Here is a 19459-nt window from a genome sequence, read left to right on the forward strand (position 1 = left end):
CAAGTAATTCCTTTTCAATTGTAGAGTAATTGATTTCTAAATGGTTCAGGGTTCGTGAGGCGTAAGCTATAGGTTTGTCATTTGGAACGGTACCTTGTGATAATACTGCTCCAAGGGAATAGTTATTACTATCGGTTCTTAGAATCATTGGTTTGGAAAAGTCTGGATATTGTAATATAGGATCGTTTGTTAAAATTTATTTGCAATTTTGAAAAGAGAATTCCTTGTCATGAATTATTCGCATTCCTTTTTTCAAGCATTTAGTCATGGGTTTGGTCAGTTTGGCAAAATTTGGTATGAAACGGCGGTAATATCCAAGAAGTCCAAGGAAACTTTTGATTTCGGTTTGGGTTTTGGGAATCGGGAAGTTTTTGGTTACAGAAATTTTCTCAGGATTAGGTTTTACACTTTCGGGGTTAATTATATGAACTAAGTATACTATTGATTTTTGAAGGAATTCGGATTTGTCACGTTGTATCTTTAAGTTAAATTTTCTGTCTGTCAAATACTTGTTTAACTCTTTGTATGTGTTCTTGAAGAGAAGTACTGTAAATTAGGATGTCGTCAAGGTAAACAATACAGGTTTCGACAGTAAGTCCTCGTAATACATTGTCCATTACGCTTTGAAATGTGGATGGGGCATTCTTAAGTCCAAAAGGCATTCTCTTGAATTGAAAGTGACCTTGTGGGGTACTAAAGGCAGTTTTGGGTACGTCTTCGGGGTCAACTTCGATTTGGTGGAAGCCACTAGCTAAATGCAAGGATGTAAAATAGTTATCTCTTCCTAGTCTGTCCATAATCTCACTTATTCATGGGATTAGATTAAGGTTTTGAATTGTTTTTTCAATTAGTTTGCGGTAATCTATTACAAATCTCCATTTTTTCTTGCCGGAAGCATCTGATCGTTTTGGTACGATCCAAATGGGTGCAGAAAACGGTGAAGTAGATTTTTCCATAATACCTTCGTGCAGCATTTTTCTTATTTGCTTTTTCACTTCCTCTCGATGAATTTCCGGGAACCGATAAGATTTAGTGTATATTGGACTATTGTCGGTTAACTTAATTTTATGTTTGATATCGTTAGTAAAACTTAGAGGAATACCTTCGCAATAAAAAATATCTCTATATTCATAACAACTTATTATCATTGGAATTACCTAAGTTTATTTCTGATTCTACTTCCAATTTGTCTAAAAAATTTACTTCGACTAAATTCAAGGGTTCATTGTTAAAAGGCTCATGAATATCCAGCTTGACAGGGTTCTCATTTGAATTTAATATTGTGGTTATTGCAAAATTATTGACTATATTTACTAATGCTTTTGGTGTTTCAAGGCCATTACCTAACTTTTCGTAATTTAATATTCCAATGCCATTTTTATGATTAACTGGTAATTTTACAACTTCTTGAGTACGACCTGGTATTATTAGAGAATAACTTTTTATATTATTATCAGCGTCTGTATCAAATATTAGAGGAATAATTGTATTAGGAATAATAATTTGCTTTTTACTGAGGTTAACACTAGCATTTAATTGTTTAAGTAAATCTATGATTCCATCAAATTTTTCACTAAACTTAAAAAGATAAAATTTGTGAGACTCTTGTGAATTAAAAATATTGAACAATGGAATATATGCTACCTCGTCGTGATAGCTAATATTATGAGCAGTTTGAATATTAAAATTTTCATTAAATGTGTAATTCGTATAAAATTTATACGCTAGTTTTGGATTTATAAGTGACTTTGAGCTTCCTGTGTCAACTAAAAATTTTGCATTTATTTCTGGAATTTCTATAAATGGCAGATTTGTTTTTAATGCCTTCACATATATTAAGTTACCTTGCTTGGGCTCGTGAGAGTATGAAAATCCTGAGTCTGCATATTTGATATTTCTGTAATGTGAGCATTTGTGTAAAAATCTTTGGAATTCGTCGGATTATCTACATAAGAATGTTCTATTTCCTATGTATAATAATTGTTTATATTAGCATGGTCGATATTTTCATAATAGTTTGGATTTTCCGAATAAAATTGATCATGAGAGTCAGAATTATCTACAGATTGATTAAAAAGTTCTGCAGATGTGAATTTGGGTCTCGAATGGGATTTAAGTACAGTATTTCCTGAAGAGATATCCATTGGTTCTGGATTGAAAGCTTGTGAATTATTTGGACGATTATATTGCGGATTATTAGGACGAATATTTTGAGGTTGATTGAAATTCTGTGGTGGTTGTGAGGGTCTTTGTATCGGGTTGTAGTTTTGGTTTGTGAAAAATGGATGACGTTGAGTTGGATAATTGTTATTTGGACGCCAATTACTGTAAGACGGATTTGTAGGAGAATGTTGTGTATACCTTGATGGGTTTGATGCTGGAGGATGAGTTATTAAATTAGGTGGAATTATTGGTCGGGGTGGTTGAAATGGTTGTACATTGTTATGATTTGTGGGATAATGGTTGATATTTTGTATTCTAGTAAGTGTAACTCTCAAACTAGGTTTGAATGACACATTTGAATTCAAATTACTTGATCTTTGGGTAGAGTATAAAAAGTTTTCTTCTTCTACAACTAAGCTCATTGCCTTTTCTAGACTGTCAGGTGATCGTAAACGTATGTTAGTTTGTATAGGTAAAGGTAAACCACGAACAAAAGTTTTTAAAGCTAAATTATCGTAGTTCCTGAGATGTAAGCGTTTTTCACTTGAGTCTAAATGTAAAGTGTTTAATTTAGAAATGAGGCTCCTAGAATCTTGGCATCGCATACCAAAATTATAAGGGGTTTCATTCTTGAATGGTTTTAGTTTAATGAGATCTTGAACTAAACAGTCAATGTCTCGTTGATCTCCAAAACTTAAATTTAAAGCTTGTTTGATTTCATCCCATGTTTTTAATTCTGTGCGCGAACCAATTAATATTTGAAATCTACCTGTTAATTTTCCAATAATAGCATTCCATAATCATATTTACTCCTACTTGCATCAAACAAAATATTACTTATAAGATGTTCTACAATATTTTGTGCGCAAATCCCTAATATTACACATTCATCACAGTCTGTTACTTGTGAATAATCTAAGTCAGTTTCGGAGGAAGAGTCATCCTAAAAAGAAAAATACATTGTATAAAATGTAATTACAGTGATCTACATTTTTAGCGTAAGTAATGGATATCTTTGTATTTCAGATACCTAAAACTGCTCAAGAATGAAAAACAATTACTAATGGTTTCAGTGTTCTTTGGAATTTTCCAAAATGTGTAGGCGTCATGGATGGCAAGCATATTGCAATACAATCACCAAAAAACAGTGGAAGTGATTTCTTCAATTACAAATTTAGTATCGTTCTGTTCGGCGTAATGGATGCTAACTACCGATTTTTGTATTTTCAATGTAGGCTCCCAAGGGAGAATAGCTGATGGAGGAGTTTTCGAAAATACATTATTCAAAAAATTATTAACTCGCTTCAAACTTAACCTTCCAGAATATAGCGCTTTACCAGGACGTGAGAAATTAGTCCCTCACGTATTTTTAAGGGATGATGCCTTCCCATTATCACCAAATTTTCTGAAACCCTACCCTGGGGCTCAGGACAAAGGGTCTCCCAAAAGGATATTTAATTACCGTCTCAGTAGAGTGAGAGGAATATCAGAAAATGTTTTTGGAATGTTATCTTCGATTTTTAGAACCAAAAACTACAGAAGTTGTTGTTATGGACTTCATTTACTTGCATAATTTTTTACGGAATAGTTCCTACAATCCCCCAGGTACATATGACAGTGAAGATAAAGATACAGGACGTGTTTTAGAAGGATCGTGAAGAAAAGAAACTCAGAGTAATAGGTTTACTCCATACTAAAAAGTTGCACGAAATGCAGCAACTGAAGCAAAAGATATTAAGCACTAGTGCGGGAAAGTAAAATTATGCACATTTTGACCATATTAGATAGTTTTTCACTTCTGAGATTATAACTATTGTTACTACAGGTAAATAAATATTTACGCAATAGTCCATCAAACAAAATTTAAACCTTTTCTAGCTTTTTGTAGCATTTTTAATTTTTTGAAAATATAAAATAATACAGATATTTTTTATATAACCATGTAATTGTTACTAAAACGTCAAAACGTTGTTCAAAACGTCTTGGAAGTGACCGAATAAGTGCAATCTTCTTCTAAATTAAACCACATTAAACCGAATCCGATACAATAATATTAATTCATCATCAACCGAGGAAGAACTTCCCGAAGCCATTTTAAAGGTTGCAAATGAAACTAATTCCGAGCTGTTACCTGCCAACTGACTTAAAACCGTTGCCGTCACCGTCATCGTCATCTTTATGCGACCTGCAACCGATGCCATCCATCCTCATCGACGTCATCTACCCTCCAGTTGAAACCAAATAACTACACTGGATCGGCAATTCTTACTAGTCTACAGAATGCAACAAATTGTGTTTTCAATATTAATATCTATAATAATTAGTAGTTTTTAGTTACAGTTTTTTATATTGTTATGTTTGTTGGAATAAAATAATTTTAGAAAAATGGGTTGGTATACTTTTTTGTATATACGGTCGTAGAAAAAATAATGTTCCTAACACATGCATAAAGTGTCTTTCCCGCACTTGACCGCTTGCCCGAACTCCGCTCCGCGTCGTTCGGGACAACTGCAGTCGCGTGCGGGAAAGTATCACTTTCCGCACTTGTTAGGAAAATAACTATTTTGATTTTGTTGTAAAACATTTATAGCGTTATCATATCTTTCTTCATCATCTGAATTTAAAGTTCCAAAAAGCCATTTATCTACTTTTCCTACTGCATTTATTAATTTTAATTAATTTTTATCTTAAATGTGGATAAATATTTTCTGATTTTTTATCTAAAGTATCAATCAAAATTTCTATTCTATTCATTGATTGTTCAGCTAAATTATGATACGAAATAGGATTTGTGGCATTCGCTTGTGATATACTATTTTTTAAACTATAATAATATTGTTTTAAATTGTTAATCTGTTTATGAATATGTTCTAAGTCTATATAAAATATAAAAATATGTTTAGTATAAATAAGGTTACTTGTTCCTAAATTAATAGGTAATAATAGATTATTTACTTTTGTAATTTCTATGTCTTCCGTTTTATTCTTCTCGTAAGTAAGTAGTATTAAGAGTATCGTTGTCAGCTTCATCTTTCTGTAACAATTTAAGTTTTAGGTTTTCTAATTATGTTTCTATGATAAGTTCCTCTATCTGTTTCTAACAATATACCAGAGTCTTTTACAATTTCTGCCTTTTTGAATTTCGGTAATTTTAAATCTCTGAATTTTGTCTTGATAGAAGCTATATCTTGGTTTGCATAGAAAGGAGGATCATTTCTATTTTCATTTCTTTTATTGATTATACTTTATTTAACATCAGAGTTTCTATCTTTAATTTTTTTGTATAATAATTTGGATGTTTCTTTATGATTCTGAATATAATTCGATATTATTAAGTGATCGTCTAAATCAGGATCAGGGTTATTTATGTGACCTTTAATAATTTCTAATGGTGTGAATTGTGTTACGGAGTGAATTGAATTATTATATGGCAATATTGAGTGTTTAATTAATTGATCAGGTGTTAAATTTTTATTAGTTACTCTTAAGTATTTGAAATATTCGATTAAACTAGAATGAAATCGTTCCACAGGTGAATTAGAATTGCTATTTTTAGATGTCGTATAATGTAATTCAATTTTATGCAATTTGCAAAAATCTTGAAGGGAAGGTCGTTATTCTTAAACTCTGAACCACAATCAGCTGTTATTTTGAAATGTAAACCGTGATGAGTTACATGATTTAATAATATATTGACAACAACTGAGGTTCCATTCACACTTGACATAGAATATGGCTGACCGAAAGGAGAGAATGCGTCGATTATAGTTAAATATGACTGACTAGCTATTTTAAAAGTATCTATGTGTATATGTTCGAATGGTTAAATTAAATTGCTGTTGGGGTTAAATTAAATTTAATTACTGGAAAATTTCTATCGTATTTGTTCTTTTGACATATTTCGCAATTATTAACAAAATTTTCTATATCCTGTAGTATTTTAGGCCAATAATATTTTTCAATTAATGATTTCTTTAATTCGTTAATTCTTCTATGTCCTTTTATATATATATATATATATATATATATATATATATATATAATTATATATATAATTTTTCTTTTTGTTATTCGTCTGTAAAAATATCTTTGACTACGTTTGTACAGTGGATAAATTTAAATGCTGCATTTTTAAAATATTTTTGTACTGTTGCTATAAATCGTTCTGGTTTTAAGGGTTCTCTAAAGTATAATGCATAAAGTTCTTTAGGGTCAATGTATTCTCTAAAAAACTGAACTATATTATTTTCTAAATCTCTTTTAGATAAAATTACAAATATACGTGTATTATCAAAACATTTTTCTCTCTTTGTTCTTACATTATTTACTTCGCCACTTGTTATTAGAATTTGATTTTTATAAGTGTTCAATGATCTATTTGAAATTGGTATTTCTAATATCGAGTTTTCTAAAGAAGAGTGTATTGTTTCTAAGTCTGAGTCTCTGTTGTGGTGGTCGTATTTGAATATCTGATATTATTTGTATTTGTGACATTTTTTATTTCTTCGTTTTGTATGACTTCCTCAACATCGTCCAAATATGATAAATCAGGTAATAAATCATCATCTATTGGTTCAAAATCATTTGGTAAATTTTCTATTTCTCGTTGAATTATTGAATCTAAATCATCAATGTTAACATTCCGTTTCTTAAGCGTTTACATCACAATCTGATCTTATTCTTGATAATGGGTCTGCAACTAGATTAGATTTTCCTTTTAAATATTTAATTTCATAATCATATTCTTCTAATTTGAAAGTAAATTTTCCTCCAAATAAATAAGGTCGATAGTATTTACATGCCCATACAAATGCTAATAATTCTTTTTCTATCGTCGAATAATTTGTCTCTGCATGATTTAATGTTCTTGAGGCGTAAGAGTTTGGGTGTCCTTCTTGAGATTATACTGCTCCTATTGCATATTTTGATGCATCGGTTGTTAAGTCAAATTGTTTATTAAAATCTGGATAAGCTAATATAGGTTCTGAAGTTAATAGTTGTTTACAAAAGTTAAAGCATAAACTCTTGTGTGTCTTTTTTCAAGCATATTGTTATTGGTTTTGTGACTTCTGCAAAATTTTTAATAAATTTTCTATAATATCCTAATAGTCCTAAAAATGATTTAATTTGTTTTTGCGTGTAAGGTATAGGAAAATTTTTTATAGCTTCAATTTTCTTTGGGTTGGGTTAAGGCTTTCTGGTGTAAAAATGTGTCCAAGAAATTCTACTTCTTTACATAAAAATTCGCATTTATCTATTTGAATTTTTAAATGTGCTTCTCTTAATTTGTAAAATACCGCTTGTAAATTTTGCATATGCTCTTGTAAGTACTAAATACTATAATATCATCCATGTAAACTAAACAAATTTTATTTTGTAGTTCGTATGTCCATTGTCTACAATAAAACCTGTCTATTGAATCTTTTGACATTTGAATTTGATGGAAACCACTCGCTAAATCTAATGTTGTAAAATATTGGGCTCTTCCTAATTTATCTAGTATGTAGGTAATATTTTCATTTAACTTTGTGTAATCAATTACCAATCTCCATTTTTGTTTTCCAGATGCATCTAATTTTTTACTTACAATCCATATGGGTGAACTCCAAGGGGAGTATGAAGCTCTTATTATCCCTTTTTCTAACATTTCACTAATTTGTTTTTGTACTTCTTCTTTATGTATGTACGGGTATCTATAAGATTTCACGTGTACCGGAATCTCGTCAGTTGACTTTATCGAATGTTTTATTTTAAATTTTTTACATAATTTAATTATATTATTTTTTTTCTTCATCATTCATATGATTGGTTCGAATTAATTTACTTATTATATTTTGGCTGATTACATTTGTCTTTTTTATTTTCTGCGCTACTTATATTTTCGATTTCTTTTAAGTAATTAAAATTATGGATTTCATATTGACTAGTTTCAAAAGGATAAACGTTAAGAGGTTTATTCAAAGTTATAGATATTGTTTTAAATGTTTCGTTTACTATTTCAACTATAGCATAGCCGTTTTGTGCTACTGTTAATATTTCTGGTATATAGACCTTTCCTAAGCGTGTTTTATTTACGAAAATTTCTCCATATAATATATTTACTGGTAATGATTTTAATAATTTTTCAGTAGGTCCAATGTCTACTGAGTCAAATGATATTAGTTGGTTACTGTCTAAATTTTATTGGGATTGATACTTTTTTGCTGTTTAATTGTTTATTAGTGAAATCAATATTTAATTGCATCTTGATCATATCTTCTATTCCTAATATTCCATCAAAAAAGTCATGAAAATCATATAAAATAAAATCTATTGTGCCATTATAATTGAATTCCTTAAACACGGGAATTTCTGCTTGATGTCTCATTATTTTACTAGTTAATGATGTTCGAATTTCTACATTTGAATGGTATATACATTGTGGATAATACTTTTCAACAATTGATGGTTTAATATTGATTTATTACTTCCTGTATCTATTAATAATTTTAATTTTTGATTTTTAATTTCAATATATGGTAATGGATTATTTGATGCAATATTTATTTCGACTATTTTTAATTTTTCTTCCGAGACTCTTTTCGAAAATTTACGGTTTGATCATTATTTTCTTCTAGCTCAAATAAAGTCAATTATTTCTTCTTCGTTATTGTTACAATTATTATTATATAACTCTTCTGATGTAAAATTTGGTAGTTCATTTCTTGATTGGAAATATCTATTATTACTCGTATTATTATTATTATTGTTATTATGACTAATATTTACATGTCTACTGGGTCTGTCTGTGAAATTTCTCGATGTTGTAGACATCGGTTCTGGTCTAGGTAGTCTATTCGTAGGTATTTGGTTTGGCCGGAAAACATTTTTTCTGGTGCCAAACACCTGTGCGTTCGTTGGGTAATCTTGTCTCCCTTTTGGTATGGGGTTTATGTTAATAGGTAGAGGTAGGAAAGTTATTATAATTATTATTACTAAATCTTTCATAATTGTTAAATTGGTTTCTGTTATAATTATTATTATATTGTTGATAGTAGGGATTGTTATTATTATATTGATTATTTCTATTATTTTTCATTGAATTAGTTTTAAAATTATTATTATTATTATTGCTATTGTTGTATTTAAACTCTAGGCTCATAAAATTGGCCGTAGAGTTTTTCAAAATTATCAAATTCGTCGACATAAGCCGTAGCGTTTTCTAACGAGCTAGGCTTTTTCAAGTACATATTATTGCGTATGGTACCTGAACATCCTGCTATAAAGGTGTTGATTGATTTGACATTTCTTGTCAATCTCACCTAAATTCAAAATGTTACTTATTCTTTGTATTGTTTGGCTTTTCAATAATTGTAGCCTGTTACCAAACTTTATTATGTTTTCGTTTTTAAACGGTCTTGTTCTTGTTAATTCCTGCAGTATGTAGTCTAAATCGCGCCTATCTGCGAAACATTGTATCAATGCTTCTTTGATTTTCTGCCACGTGTTTAATTCAGTCCTATTTCCTACCATCATTTCAGCTTTTCCGACTAATTTTTCTTGGATGTATTCTAACACATGTGTATTAATATCATAATTATTGTAAATCGCATAAGTATCAATTAGTTTTTCACATCTATTTATGAATTTATTTAAAGTATTTATATTTCCAGCGTAAGGTTTTATATTCTCTAATTTTAATTTAAATAATTCCCAGTTTGGGGTTTTTGGATTTGCTGTTGCCATTTTTTCGCAATCTGAATTGTCTTTTAAGTTTAATTTACAAAATGTATTTAATAAATTATCTAAATCGTTCATAAAAATTATATATTCAAAATTATTAAATTATCTCTCTCTTACTCAGAGTTTGATAAGGATAGACAAAAAAAGGAATAAAAATAAGGAAACTTGGCACTTACAGCTATCTGAAGTCCTGAAGTTCCTCGTTGAACACGTAGATCTAATGCTGCTGTACTGAAGTACGTAGTCGGAATTTTTTATCGCACTTTGCGTGAAAAATCGCGACCGCACTACTACTACATTCGTATTTATAATAAAATAAATGCTGATATAGTGTTCATGATATTTAATCCTATTGCGGTTTGTTGAGAATTGATCAATTGACAGCTGACCCGAACCCAACCTAACCTTGACCCTATCCAACTTCACACTATACTTTTGTTTTATATAGAGTCAAAGTTGGTAATTATGTATTCTAATGTATTCTGATTTTATTAAAAATTAGTAGGCGATAAGCACCTTTTGATAGTTTCATGTAATAGTGACACAAGCGAAAAGAAAGGCGAAAGAAAAACGTGCTCCGAAATTATTATTCCGTTATTATTGTTATTTGAACGCACTTTTGAAATCCTGTTCAATAAATCGAACATTGATCAAGATTGGACTCAATTTATTTGCAACTACAAACCCAAAACCCACTGTAAATTAACAACACGGTTTCACTTTGTTTCATATTATCCTTTGATCTTTGCATCTAAAAACGGATTTATACAACATACTACAACTTGAATGTTGAATCGCAACACCAACTTTACGCAACGCAACACAACATATTCCAACAAATATAAACGTTTTATGTTGTAAGAAGTTTTTGTTGTATAATGTTGGAAAATTTTGCTCCAGCGTGGACACGCCTTTACTTGAGACATTTCTTTACAATTTTCTCCTATAGGGACTAGATTGGATCTGCTTCCATCTCGCATTTAAAGCATCCCTTGATTCTTTAAATTATATACCTGCAAATGGATTAAATATTCGAACGCACTGTTTGTAATATTTTCTTGTAAACAATATTTCATAACTAATCCAAGTTTTTGATTTGAAGTAATTTCTAAAGTTTGCGTCTCTCTTTGTAACATATTCTAAACTGTTTCAATATTGACTATTAGTAAATTTTGGTAACTTTTTATTGTTTTGTTATTGGAAAAGATATCTCGTTGATTCTTATAATAGTAAATTGATCGATAAAATCTGTATGTATCAATGGAACTTGTGTTAGTTTAGACATTTAGATTTATTCTAGGCGCAGAAATAAGACAATATTTCTAACAATTACTTTTTATTTGGTATTTATAAGCATATAAATTAATCATGTTTTATACTTGGTCCTAACTTAAAACTTCTGGTAATCGGCAAACTGATATTTTTCAAATCAATTGATACCTGCAAAAGATGAAATTGCTAGATGTAACAAATAATTATAATGTAAATGAGATTTGAGATAAACTTGACTTTGCTGTTACAAAAGTGAGGTAAAATGGCGGCCAGCATCGAGTGTGTTTGACTACTTCAGCTACCAGCAAGCGTTGGCATGAAATAGTCGGCCATTTGTTTTCCTTGTGTTTCTTCTAATATCGTCATCATTGAAAATAAGTGGTGAGTACTTATATTCATAATTTTTTAAGAATGTGTGTAGTTTGTCAGTTGAATGGTACATCATGATTAGTTTTACGTATTGAGGCTAATGATTTATAGAAATTTTGAGGACCTAAATTATTTTTAAATGTATGATTTCAAACATTCGATCGGCATTGCCCTCATGAACAAAAATAAATTTTTATTTTAGTTTTTTTCTTTATTGCATATGCAAATGCCACGTGTTAGAGTAGCCAATGGAGTAAATTGGTCAATGAAAACCTGAATGCCTCCAAACGATTATATGAGCAGAGTATTTGTCACTCCTATTTTGGGTAGAAAAACTGTTTTCATTAGGGACCAGGAAGTGGAAATTTTTTTTCAGTTTACCGAAAAAAATGATTTAAAATTATAATTTTAATGGCGAAATAAAAATTGCCGTAAGAAAGGCAGAAGCAACCAGTTAAATAGAGCCACTTCCTTCAAGGACAGCAGGTTATGGAAAAACACAACATCTACAATGTTGACGAAACTGGAAGTTCCACAGTGCAGGAACCAGGGAAAGTTTTGGCGACAAAAGATCAGAAAAGGGTTGGCTCGACGACAAGCTGGGAAAGGGACCACAGTATCACAGTTGTTTCTGCAATATATCCATATGAAGATGCCTTAACTAAGAAGAAATAGCAGTCTTTGATGATGGACGTGACACTGCGATTAAAGAAGATATTTCATCAGAAGGAATTCTAAAATATACCCAGGAACATTTACGAAGCTCCCAGCAATTTGGGTATATAAAACATTATTTATTGATTAAGTGTTGTTAAAAGTTACCTAACTATACAGAAATGTGTAGTTACTGTTAATCTGAACAAATTTTTGGATAGAATCTCAAAGTGTGCATTACTTAAAAACAAGTTTCGCCTTTCTGGTAAAATATTTATTTGGAAGTAGACAAGTTTTTTCACGGTCTTAGAATAAGATGAATTATTACAATGATAGAATCCTAGTACGAAATTATTATTTAACTCATTGAAAAAAAAAGGATCGTGTAGATACAAATTTAGATAGATTTCTATATATCTTGTCTGAATTTACATATTTTTTGGTGTTAAGTCGGAATCATTTAAATGTTTTTTTACTTCTATTTCTTAGAACATTTCTTATCTAAAATAACTACTCGCTTAAAATATATTGAACAAATTCAACATATCATAGAGCATGCACAGTTGTCGGATGTAAAAGTGTTGCATGGAGTAGCTTTGCAGAGTCACCAGCTCGGATCATACGAAAAAATTTGCTTCAATTCTCCGGATTTCATCTTAATAGTGGTTAGAACGAATATATGAAAAAAGTAAAAAATAAATAGGGTGGTAAGTGAACAATTGCAGCCTTCTGATTTGGTTTCGACTTAGGACTGAATGTTTGGTAAAACGAGTTTTTTTTTAAACGACTTAAAACTGAATGATGCTGATGCTAGTGTAAGATGTGATACTGAAGGAGAAAATATAGATGAATGCACGGAGTCTGAAGGGGAAAATGATCTATAAATCAGTGATTCAGGTCGGCGTTCAGGCTCAAAATTAAAATCAAATAGGGATTTTTTTTGCATTAACGTTAGAGATATCGAAGACAGTAATCGAATTGTCGATGGAAGAAGTGATTACCCCATTCGGAAGCGGATAACTGATTTTAAGAAAATTGCTGAGATAACTAGATGGAACGAACTTCAAACTTTTTGCTAAAAAATCGCTTAGAGGAGTAGCTTAACTTTTTATTCAGTCCGAAGAAGGAATTAAGTCTTGGACGGTTTTAAAACGAAAACTTATTTCAGACTCGAAGTCAAAGTAAGCAGTGCACTAGTGCACAAATTATTTATGTCCAGATCTAAAGTAAAAGTTTTGGTTATGCGTGAAATCGGAAGTACGGCAAATATAGAACCAGAGGTGATAATTCAATGTATTATCCAGCAAATAAAATGATTTTATATGGAGCTAAGAACTTTGTTGAATTTAAAGAAAAATTGAAGTTATATAAAGTGGAAAGGAAAGATTACAGAAGATATTATAAGAATTTTAGTGAGACAAAACATGAAACGACTATGTGCTTCAATTGCGGGGAAAAGGGTCACAAATCAAATGAGTGTCCAAGCGGAAGTAAGGGTTGAGTTATGCATTTATTTAAAAAGAAATACAATATGTACGTATTCGTACGTCTTCGTCCATTCGTTCTAAGTGACCTAGTCATTGTAACCCTCTTGACTATATAAACGCGCTGATTAGTGACTAATTGAAAATTGTGTAAATTTCATGGTTTAATCTTCTCTTCCATCCTAACTATGTCTTCTTTCCTCTAAAAATTCTTCTTAGTATTTTTCCCTCCTAGATTTCCAATTTCTGTTTATTTTTATTTCTTCATTATCAAGGTTTCATAGACTTATGTCAGGGTGGGTATCAAAATTGTCTTATAAATTCAAAATTTCATAGATGTGGATATTTCTTTCGATGATAATATTCTTCTATATATGAATTTCTCTAATTTCTTATATTTTAGATCTTTTGATATGTTTACGCTTCTAAATGTTCTTGATTTTGATGTGGGTGATCTATTGATTAATATAAATACGCAAATTGCCAGTGTCAATATCATTGATAAGGACTTAAATAAAATTCGGAACATCAATTTTTATATTTGTTCCAAAAATTAAAATAAAATACCAATTTTTAAACAGAAGAGACCTAAAACCAAAAATTTATATATATATATATATATATATATATATATATATATATATATATATATATATATATATATATATATATGTATATATATAAATGCATCTAAATGTTCTTGATTTTAGGTCTCTTTTGTTTTAAAATTAGTTTTTTTTTGATAATTTTTAAAAGAAAAATAAATTTTGACGTTTTGACTTTTCTTTAAGTCTTTATCAAAATATGATATTGACACTGACAATTTGCTTATCATAAAATCAACTTAGAACTTTGTTCTAATAAGAAAAATCAATTTTTCTTTGGTCCCTACTTCTCAAATATATAGCAGTAATCAATTGAATTATTAATAGTTTCATAAGAATTTACAAAATAGAGCTATAAATTATTCTTTATTAAATTAAATTAAATTATTCCGATCTTTTTTATCATTTATTTTCATTCTTATGAATGTAAACCATTTCTAAAAGTTCCCTTTTTCGTGTATTAGATTCCAATTCAAAAATTTTTGAATCTTTATAATTGAATTTATGTTTTTTTAATATCTCATAGTTCGTTAATACAGTTCTATTTTTTTATCATATTGATGACCTCTTAGTCTATTTTCGAAATACTGAGATGTTTGCACTATGTAGACAGCGTCACATTTAGTACAAGGCACTTTATATATAATATCACTTCTTTTTTTTTTGGTGTTTTAGATTTCAATTTAATGAAATATTAGGATAATATATATCCTTTATATCTTATACTAATATCATATTTCTGTAAATAATTCTATAATTGTTGGGAAAGTCCCAATAAGAATGGCTCTCGGCCATATCTCGGGAACCGTTTATATGGCCGAGAGCCATCCTTATTGGGACACTCGGTACATTAGGTACATAGGTACATTAGGTAGGTAAGGTAAGGTTTTATGTTTTGATGTTTCTTTTCTATAGTATCTGTTTATCCTTTTCTTGAATATGTTGTTTATCATTTCTTCAGGATCTGATAGTTGGATAGATCTATAAGCCATACTTATTATCACTGATCTTTTTTGTGACATAGGATGACACGAATTGAAGTTTAAATATCTTGAGGACCAAGTTGGTTTCGTATACCATTCTCTTCTAATGTCATTGTTAATTTTATAAAATGTAACATCAAGAAAATTGATTCTATTATTTTTCTCAACCTCGATTGTAAATTGAAGTTTTTTATGATAAGAATTGAATTTTTTATTTATGTTTTCAATTTGATTCTTTGGTACAGCAATAATGCAATCATCTACTACCAAGTTTGCTTAGGACAGTTTCCTCAAAATCTTCCATTACCAATGGTGCTATAACACTTGAAATGGAAGCCCCCATAGCACAACCATCAATTTGTTTGTATATTTCATTTTCATATTTGAAATATGTTGTAAGTGTGAGTTCTATAGCTTTTATAAATCCAATTTGAGGTTTTTCTGTATATTTTTAATCTTGTCCCATTTTCTCATTAATATACTTTTCACGATGATAATTGGAATGTTTATATATAAAGAAACCACATCTAACGAAATAAATACATATTCATTAGGAATTTTTATACTTTAAATTTTTTCTTTGAAATCCCATGTGTTTTTGATATAGTATTTGTTTTGATATAATTTTTTTTCCAAATAATTATATAATGGAGTGAAAGCAGTTGAATACTTGAAACAATTGGTCGAAGAGAGATGTCAGGTTTGTGGAGTTTTGGTAAACCATATATTTTAGGGCATTGTGAATTTTCAATTTTTTTGCGTCTGATGGCGAAATAAAAAGTTGTTCTTCGCAAGATCGAATTCGATTATTATTTTGTTTTTGATAAGAAATCGTAGTGTCTTGTTTAAGTTTTTTGTAAGTTATCTTATCGTTGAATAGTTTCATCATTTTATTATTATAATCTTCTGATTTCATGATAACAGTTTTAATAGATTTATCTGCTTTAAAAATTTTTAGATTTCTATTTTTATTTATGAATTCTTTGGTTTCAGTTATATTTTAAGGTTTGATATTGTTTTGTTGTTCTTTGTTTTTCAATAAATCAGTTAATATATTTTCCGAGTCCAGGAAACAAGTGCAAGTTAAGTAAGGGGGAGCAGTGCTTCCTATCTTTGCAATAAATTTTCATGCACCTCAGGAGTGAATCTCGCACATTTTAATGCAAATTTCTGGATATATCATATGATATAAAAGAGAAAAAATTGAGTTAGTCGGTGGAAATTTAAAATATGATCTTCAAAAAAATGTTTTCGTTAATTCTTCCATATTCTGCTAGTTGTATAATAGATTAAAGATACAGTAAAGTTTGATACTAATAAGTTATTTTTTTTGATGAAATGTCAAAAAGTATAAAAACCACAGATCTCAGTAATCTATCAATTATGAGAATAACTTAATAGTAGACAGTCGTTTAAAGGGAATAACTAATTTCCAAATTTCAAAAAACAACAGACGAATGAAACATCCTGTCAGCCGATCGCACTTTCTCACTTGTCTATCAGGTAACAAAGGATGTGACTACGACTCGATTTACTCGATCAGTTTCGGAACAGCAATGTTTCCAAACATCCAGATCATGATTGGATTAACCCGTAATCGTGGTCGCACTTTTTTGTGAAGGTTGGGCTGTTGTGCCAAAAAACATCGATGCTGTGCATAAACTGAGATTGCAAGATCGTCATGTGACGTACTATGGGATTAAGGCATACTTGGGCATTAGTTACATTCGCATAGACTCAATATTGCCTGAAAATTTGGCTGCATAATTTAATAATTTCTAAAATAAAGCTCGTGTTTGAATGAATGATTGCGCAAATGGAGGTGTGTTGTTGGATCTCCAATATCGATTTGTGAGGTTTTCTATGGAAATACTACATAAATTATTCAACATGTCTGCCCTGAGGGTACTAAATTTACATTATCCAGGAACTGGATCGTGATACGTCCAGGATTTTTTTGTATTCATTTTTAGTGAAATATTGATAGTTTTAAACGTATGAAATTTATATAAACAATTCGGCGTAACAATAAGCACCTAAATTTTATTAATACATTAATTATGACTATTAATTGCAAAACATTAACACATACAATAATTTTATATGGAATAATTTCAGCCATCGATCTCCATTATTTAATGAGAAACGCGGAAAAACTTTCATATCATAATGATACGATGAGCGTTTTCATAATAAGTACAAATTCATATTTTTGTCAAAGCCAACTACATAGACATCCAAAGTCGTCGCGAAGGTTAACAAATCGTTTCCATCGTTTATTTCTTATTTCTTAGACCTTTTGATATACCTATTTCTTATACCTTTTGATATATTAATGCATCTAAATGTTCTTGATTTTAGGTCTCTGTTTTAAAATTAGTGTTTTTTGATAGTTTTTAAAAGAATGAAGAATAGAACTGCATTAAGGAACCATGAGATATCAAATAAACATAAATTCAATTATAAAGATTCAAAAATTCTTGAAACGGAATCTAATACACGAAAAATTTTTAGAAAAGTTCACATTCATAAGAACGAAAAAGCTATAAATGATAAAAAATATCTAAATAATTTAAGTAAAATTTATAGCTTTATTTTGTAAATTCTAATAAATTTAATTGATTAACGCTATACATTTGAGATGTGGGAACCAAGGAAAATTAATTTTTCCTATTGGAATAAAGTTGATTTTATCCTTATTTTGATATTCATGATGAATGTAATCTATAGATCAAAAAGTCGAAACGTCAAAATTTATCTTTCTTTTAAATGCTATAAAAAAAACTAATTTTGAAACAGAAGAGACCTAAAATCAAGAACATTTAGATGCATTAATATATAAGAAATATATATATATATATATATATATATATATATATATATATATATATATATATATATATATATATATTTACGGAAGGTTGGTGATTCTGGTTGAAAATGATTGCGGTGTTTTAAAAGAGACAAAATCAAGGTTGAATAGATCCTCTAATCTTGCAGATGTTTGAAATATTATCTCTTCTGCATTCATTTGAAAATATCATTTTCCGTTTGATTCATTAAATCGAAAGTATAACATATAAATGATACTGGAAGTATCTATTTTCCTCACTTTGGAAACGATTTGTTAACCTTCGCGACGGCTTTGGATGTCTATGTAAGTGGCTTTGACAAAAATATGAATTTGTACTTATTATGAAAACGATCATCGTATCATTATGATATGAAAGTTTTTCCGCGTTTCTCTTTAAATAATGGAGATCGATGGCTGAAATTATTCCATATAAAATTATTGTATGTTCTAATGTTTTGCAATTAATAGTCATAATTAATGTATCAATAAAATTTAGGTGCTTATTGTTACGCCGAATTGTTTATATAAATTTCATACGTTTAAAACTATCAATATTTCACTAAAAATGAATACAAAAAAATCCTGGACGTATCACGATCCAGTTCCTGGATAATGTAAATTTAGTACCCTCAGGGCAGACATGTTGAATAATTTATGTAGTATTTCCATAGAAAACCTCACAAATCGATATTGAGATCCAACAACACACCTTCATTTGCGCAATCATTCATTCAAACACGAGCTTTATTTTAGAAATTATCAAATTATGTAGCCAAATGTTCATACAATATTGAGTCTATGCGAGTGTAACAAATGCCCAAGTATGCATTAATTCCATAGTACGTCACATGACGATCTTGCAATCTCAGTTTATGCACATCATCGATGTTTTTTGGCACAACAGCCCAGCCTTCACAAAAAAGTGCGACAACGATTGATTTCGGAAAACCAACGAAACACAATAGCACAATAATGTTCGCGGTTTAATGGTGAACGTCTCCATTAAAAACGTCAAACTTCAGAATGGTAATGTCATATCTGACATATTCATATCGGTGTTCATATCTCAAAACTTAAATAGCAACCCTTGTATATTCTTGAAAGCTGCGCTACACTAAGAGAATAGATAGAAAAGTTGTATTGTTTATGTTGCAACTGATTAGAAGATAACCTCTATCACTTAATAACTATCATAGCTACAATTCATCTTCATTTGTACTTCAATAGACCTTTTGCCGATCTTGGAACGTGACTTACTTACAAGCTATTGACGCGGCAAATGCACAAAAGTTGGGAAAATGTAAAGAGCTCATGAAAAAAGTGGAATGAAATGTATGACCAATGTATTTTTCT

General features: G+C 29.7%; 2 protein-coding genes across 10 annotated transcripts in view; both read right to left on the bottom strand.

Moving 5' to 3' along the window:
• The window catches only part of LOC130892792 (uncharacterized), a 117779-nt gene extending 107500 nt beyond the window's left edge, over nucleotides 1-10279 (bottom strand). The window contains exons 1-3 of one of the 2 annotated variants that reach the window (XM_057798412.1): nucleotides 10062-10279; nucleotides 4295-4436; nucleotides 2933-3106 (exon numbers count right to left, since the gene is read on the bottom strand). The gene's annotated coding sequence lies outside the window, so the exon portion shown is untranslated. The remainder of the gene's footprint in view (nucleotides 1-2932; nucleotides 3107-4294; nucleotides 4437-10061) is intronic. The other variant, XM_057798411.1, reaches the window with a different exon arrangement.
• Nucleotides 10280-11204: 925 nt separating this feature from the next.
• The window catches only part of LOC130892796 (extended synaptotagmin-2-like), a 122145-nt gene continuing 113890 nt past the window's right edge, over nucleotides 11205-19459 (bottom strand). For all 8 annotated transcript variants that reach the window (XR_009059102.1, XR_009059101.1, XM_057798420.1 and 5 more), the window contains one exon: nucleotides 11205-11325. Coding sequence is in view for 6 of the 8 variants with exons in the window: in XM_057798420.1 (XP_057654403.1) it covers nucleotides 11248-11325 (78 nt within the window). In the remaining 2 variants the exon portion in view is untranslated. The remainder of the gene's footprint in view (nucleotides 11326-19459) is intronic.

This window comes from Diorhabda carinulata, chromosome 4 (genome assembly GCF_026250575.1).
Source record: "Diorhabda carinulata isolate Delta chromosome 4, icDioCari1.1, whole genome shotgun sequence".
In the NCBI taxonomy this organism is placed as follows: domain Eukaryota; kingdom Metazoa; phylum Arthropoda; class Insecta; order Coleoptera; family Chrysomelidae; genus Diorhabda; species Diorhabda carinulata.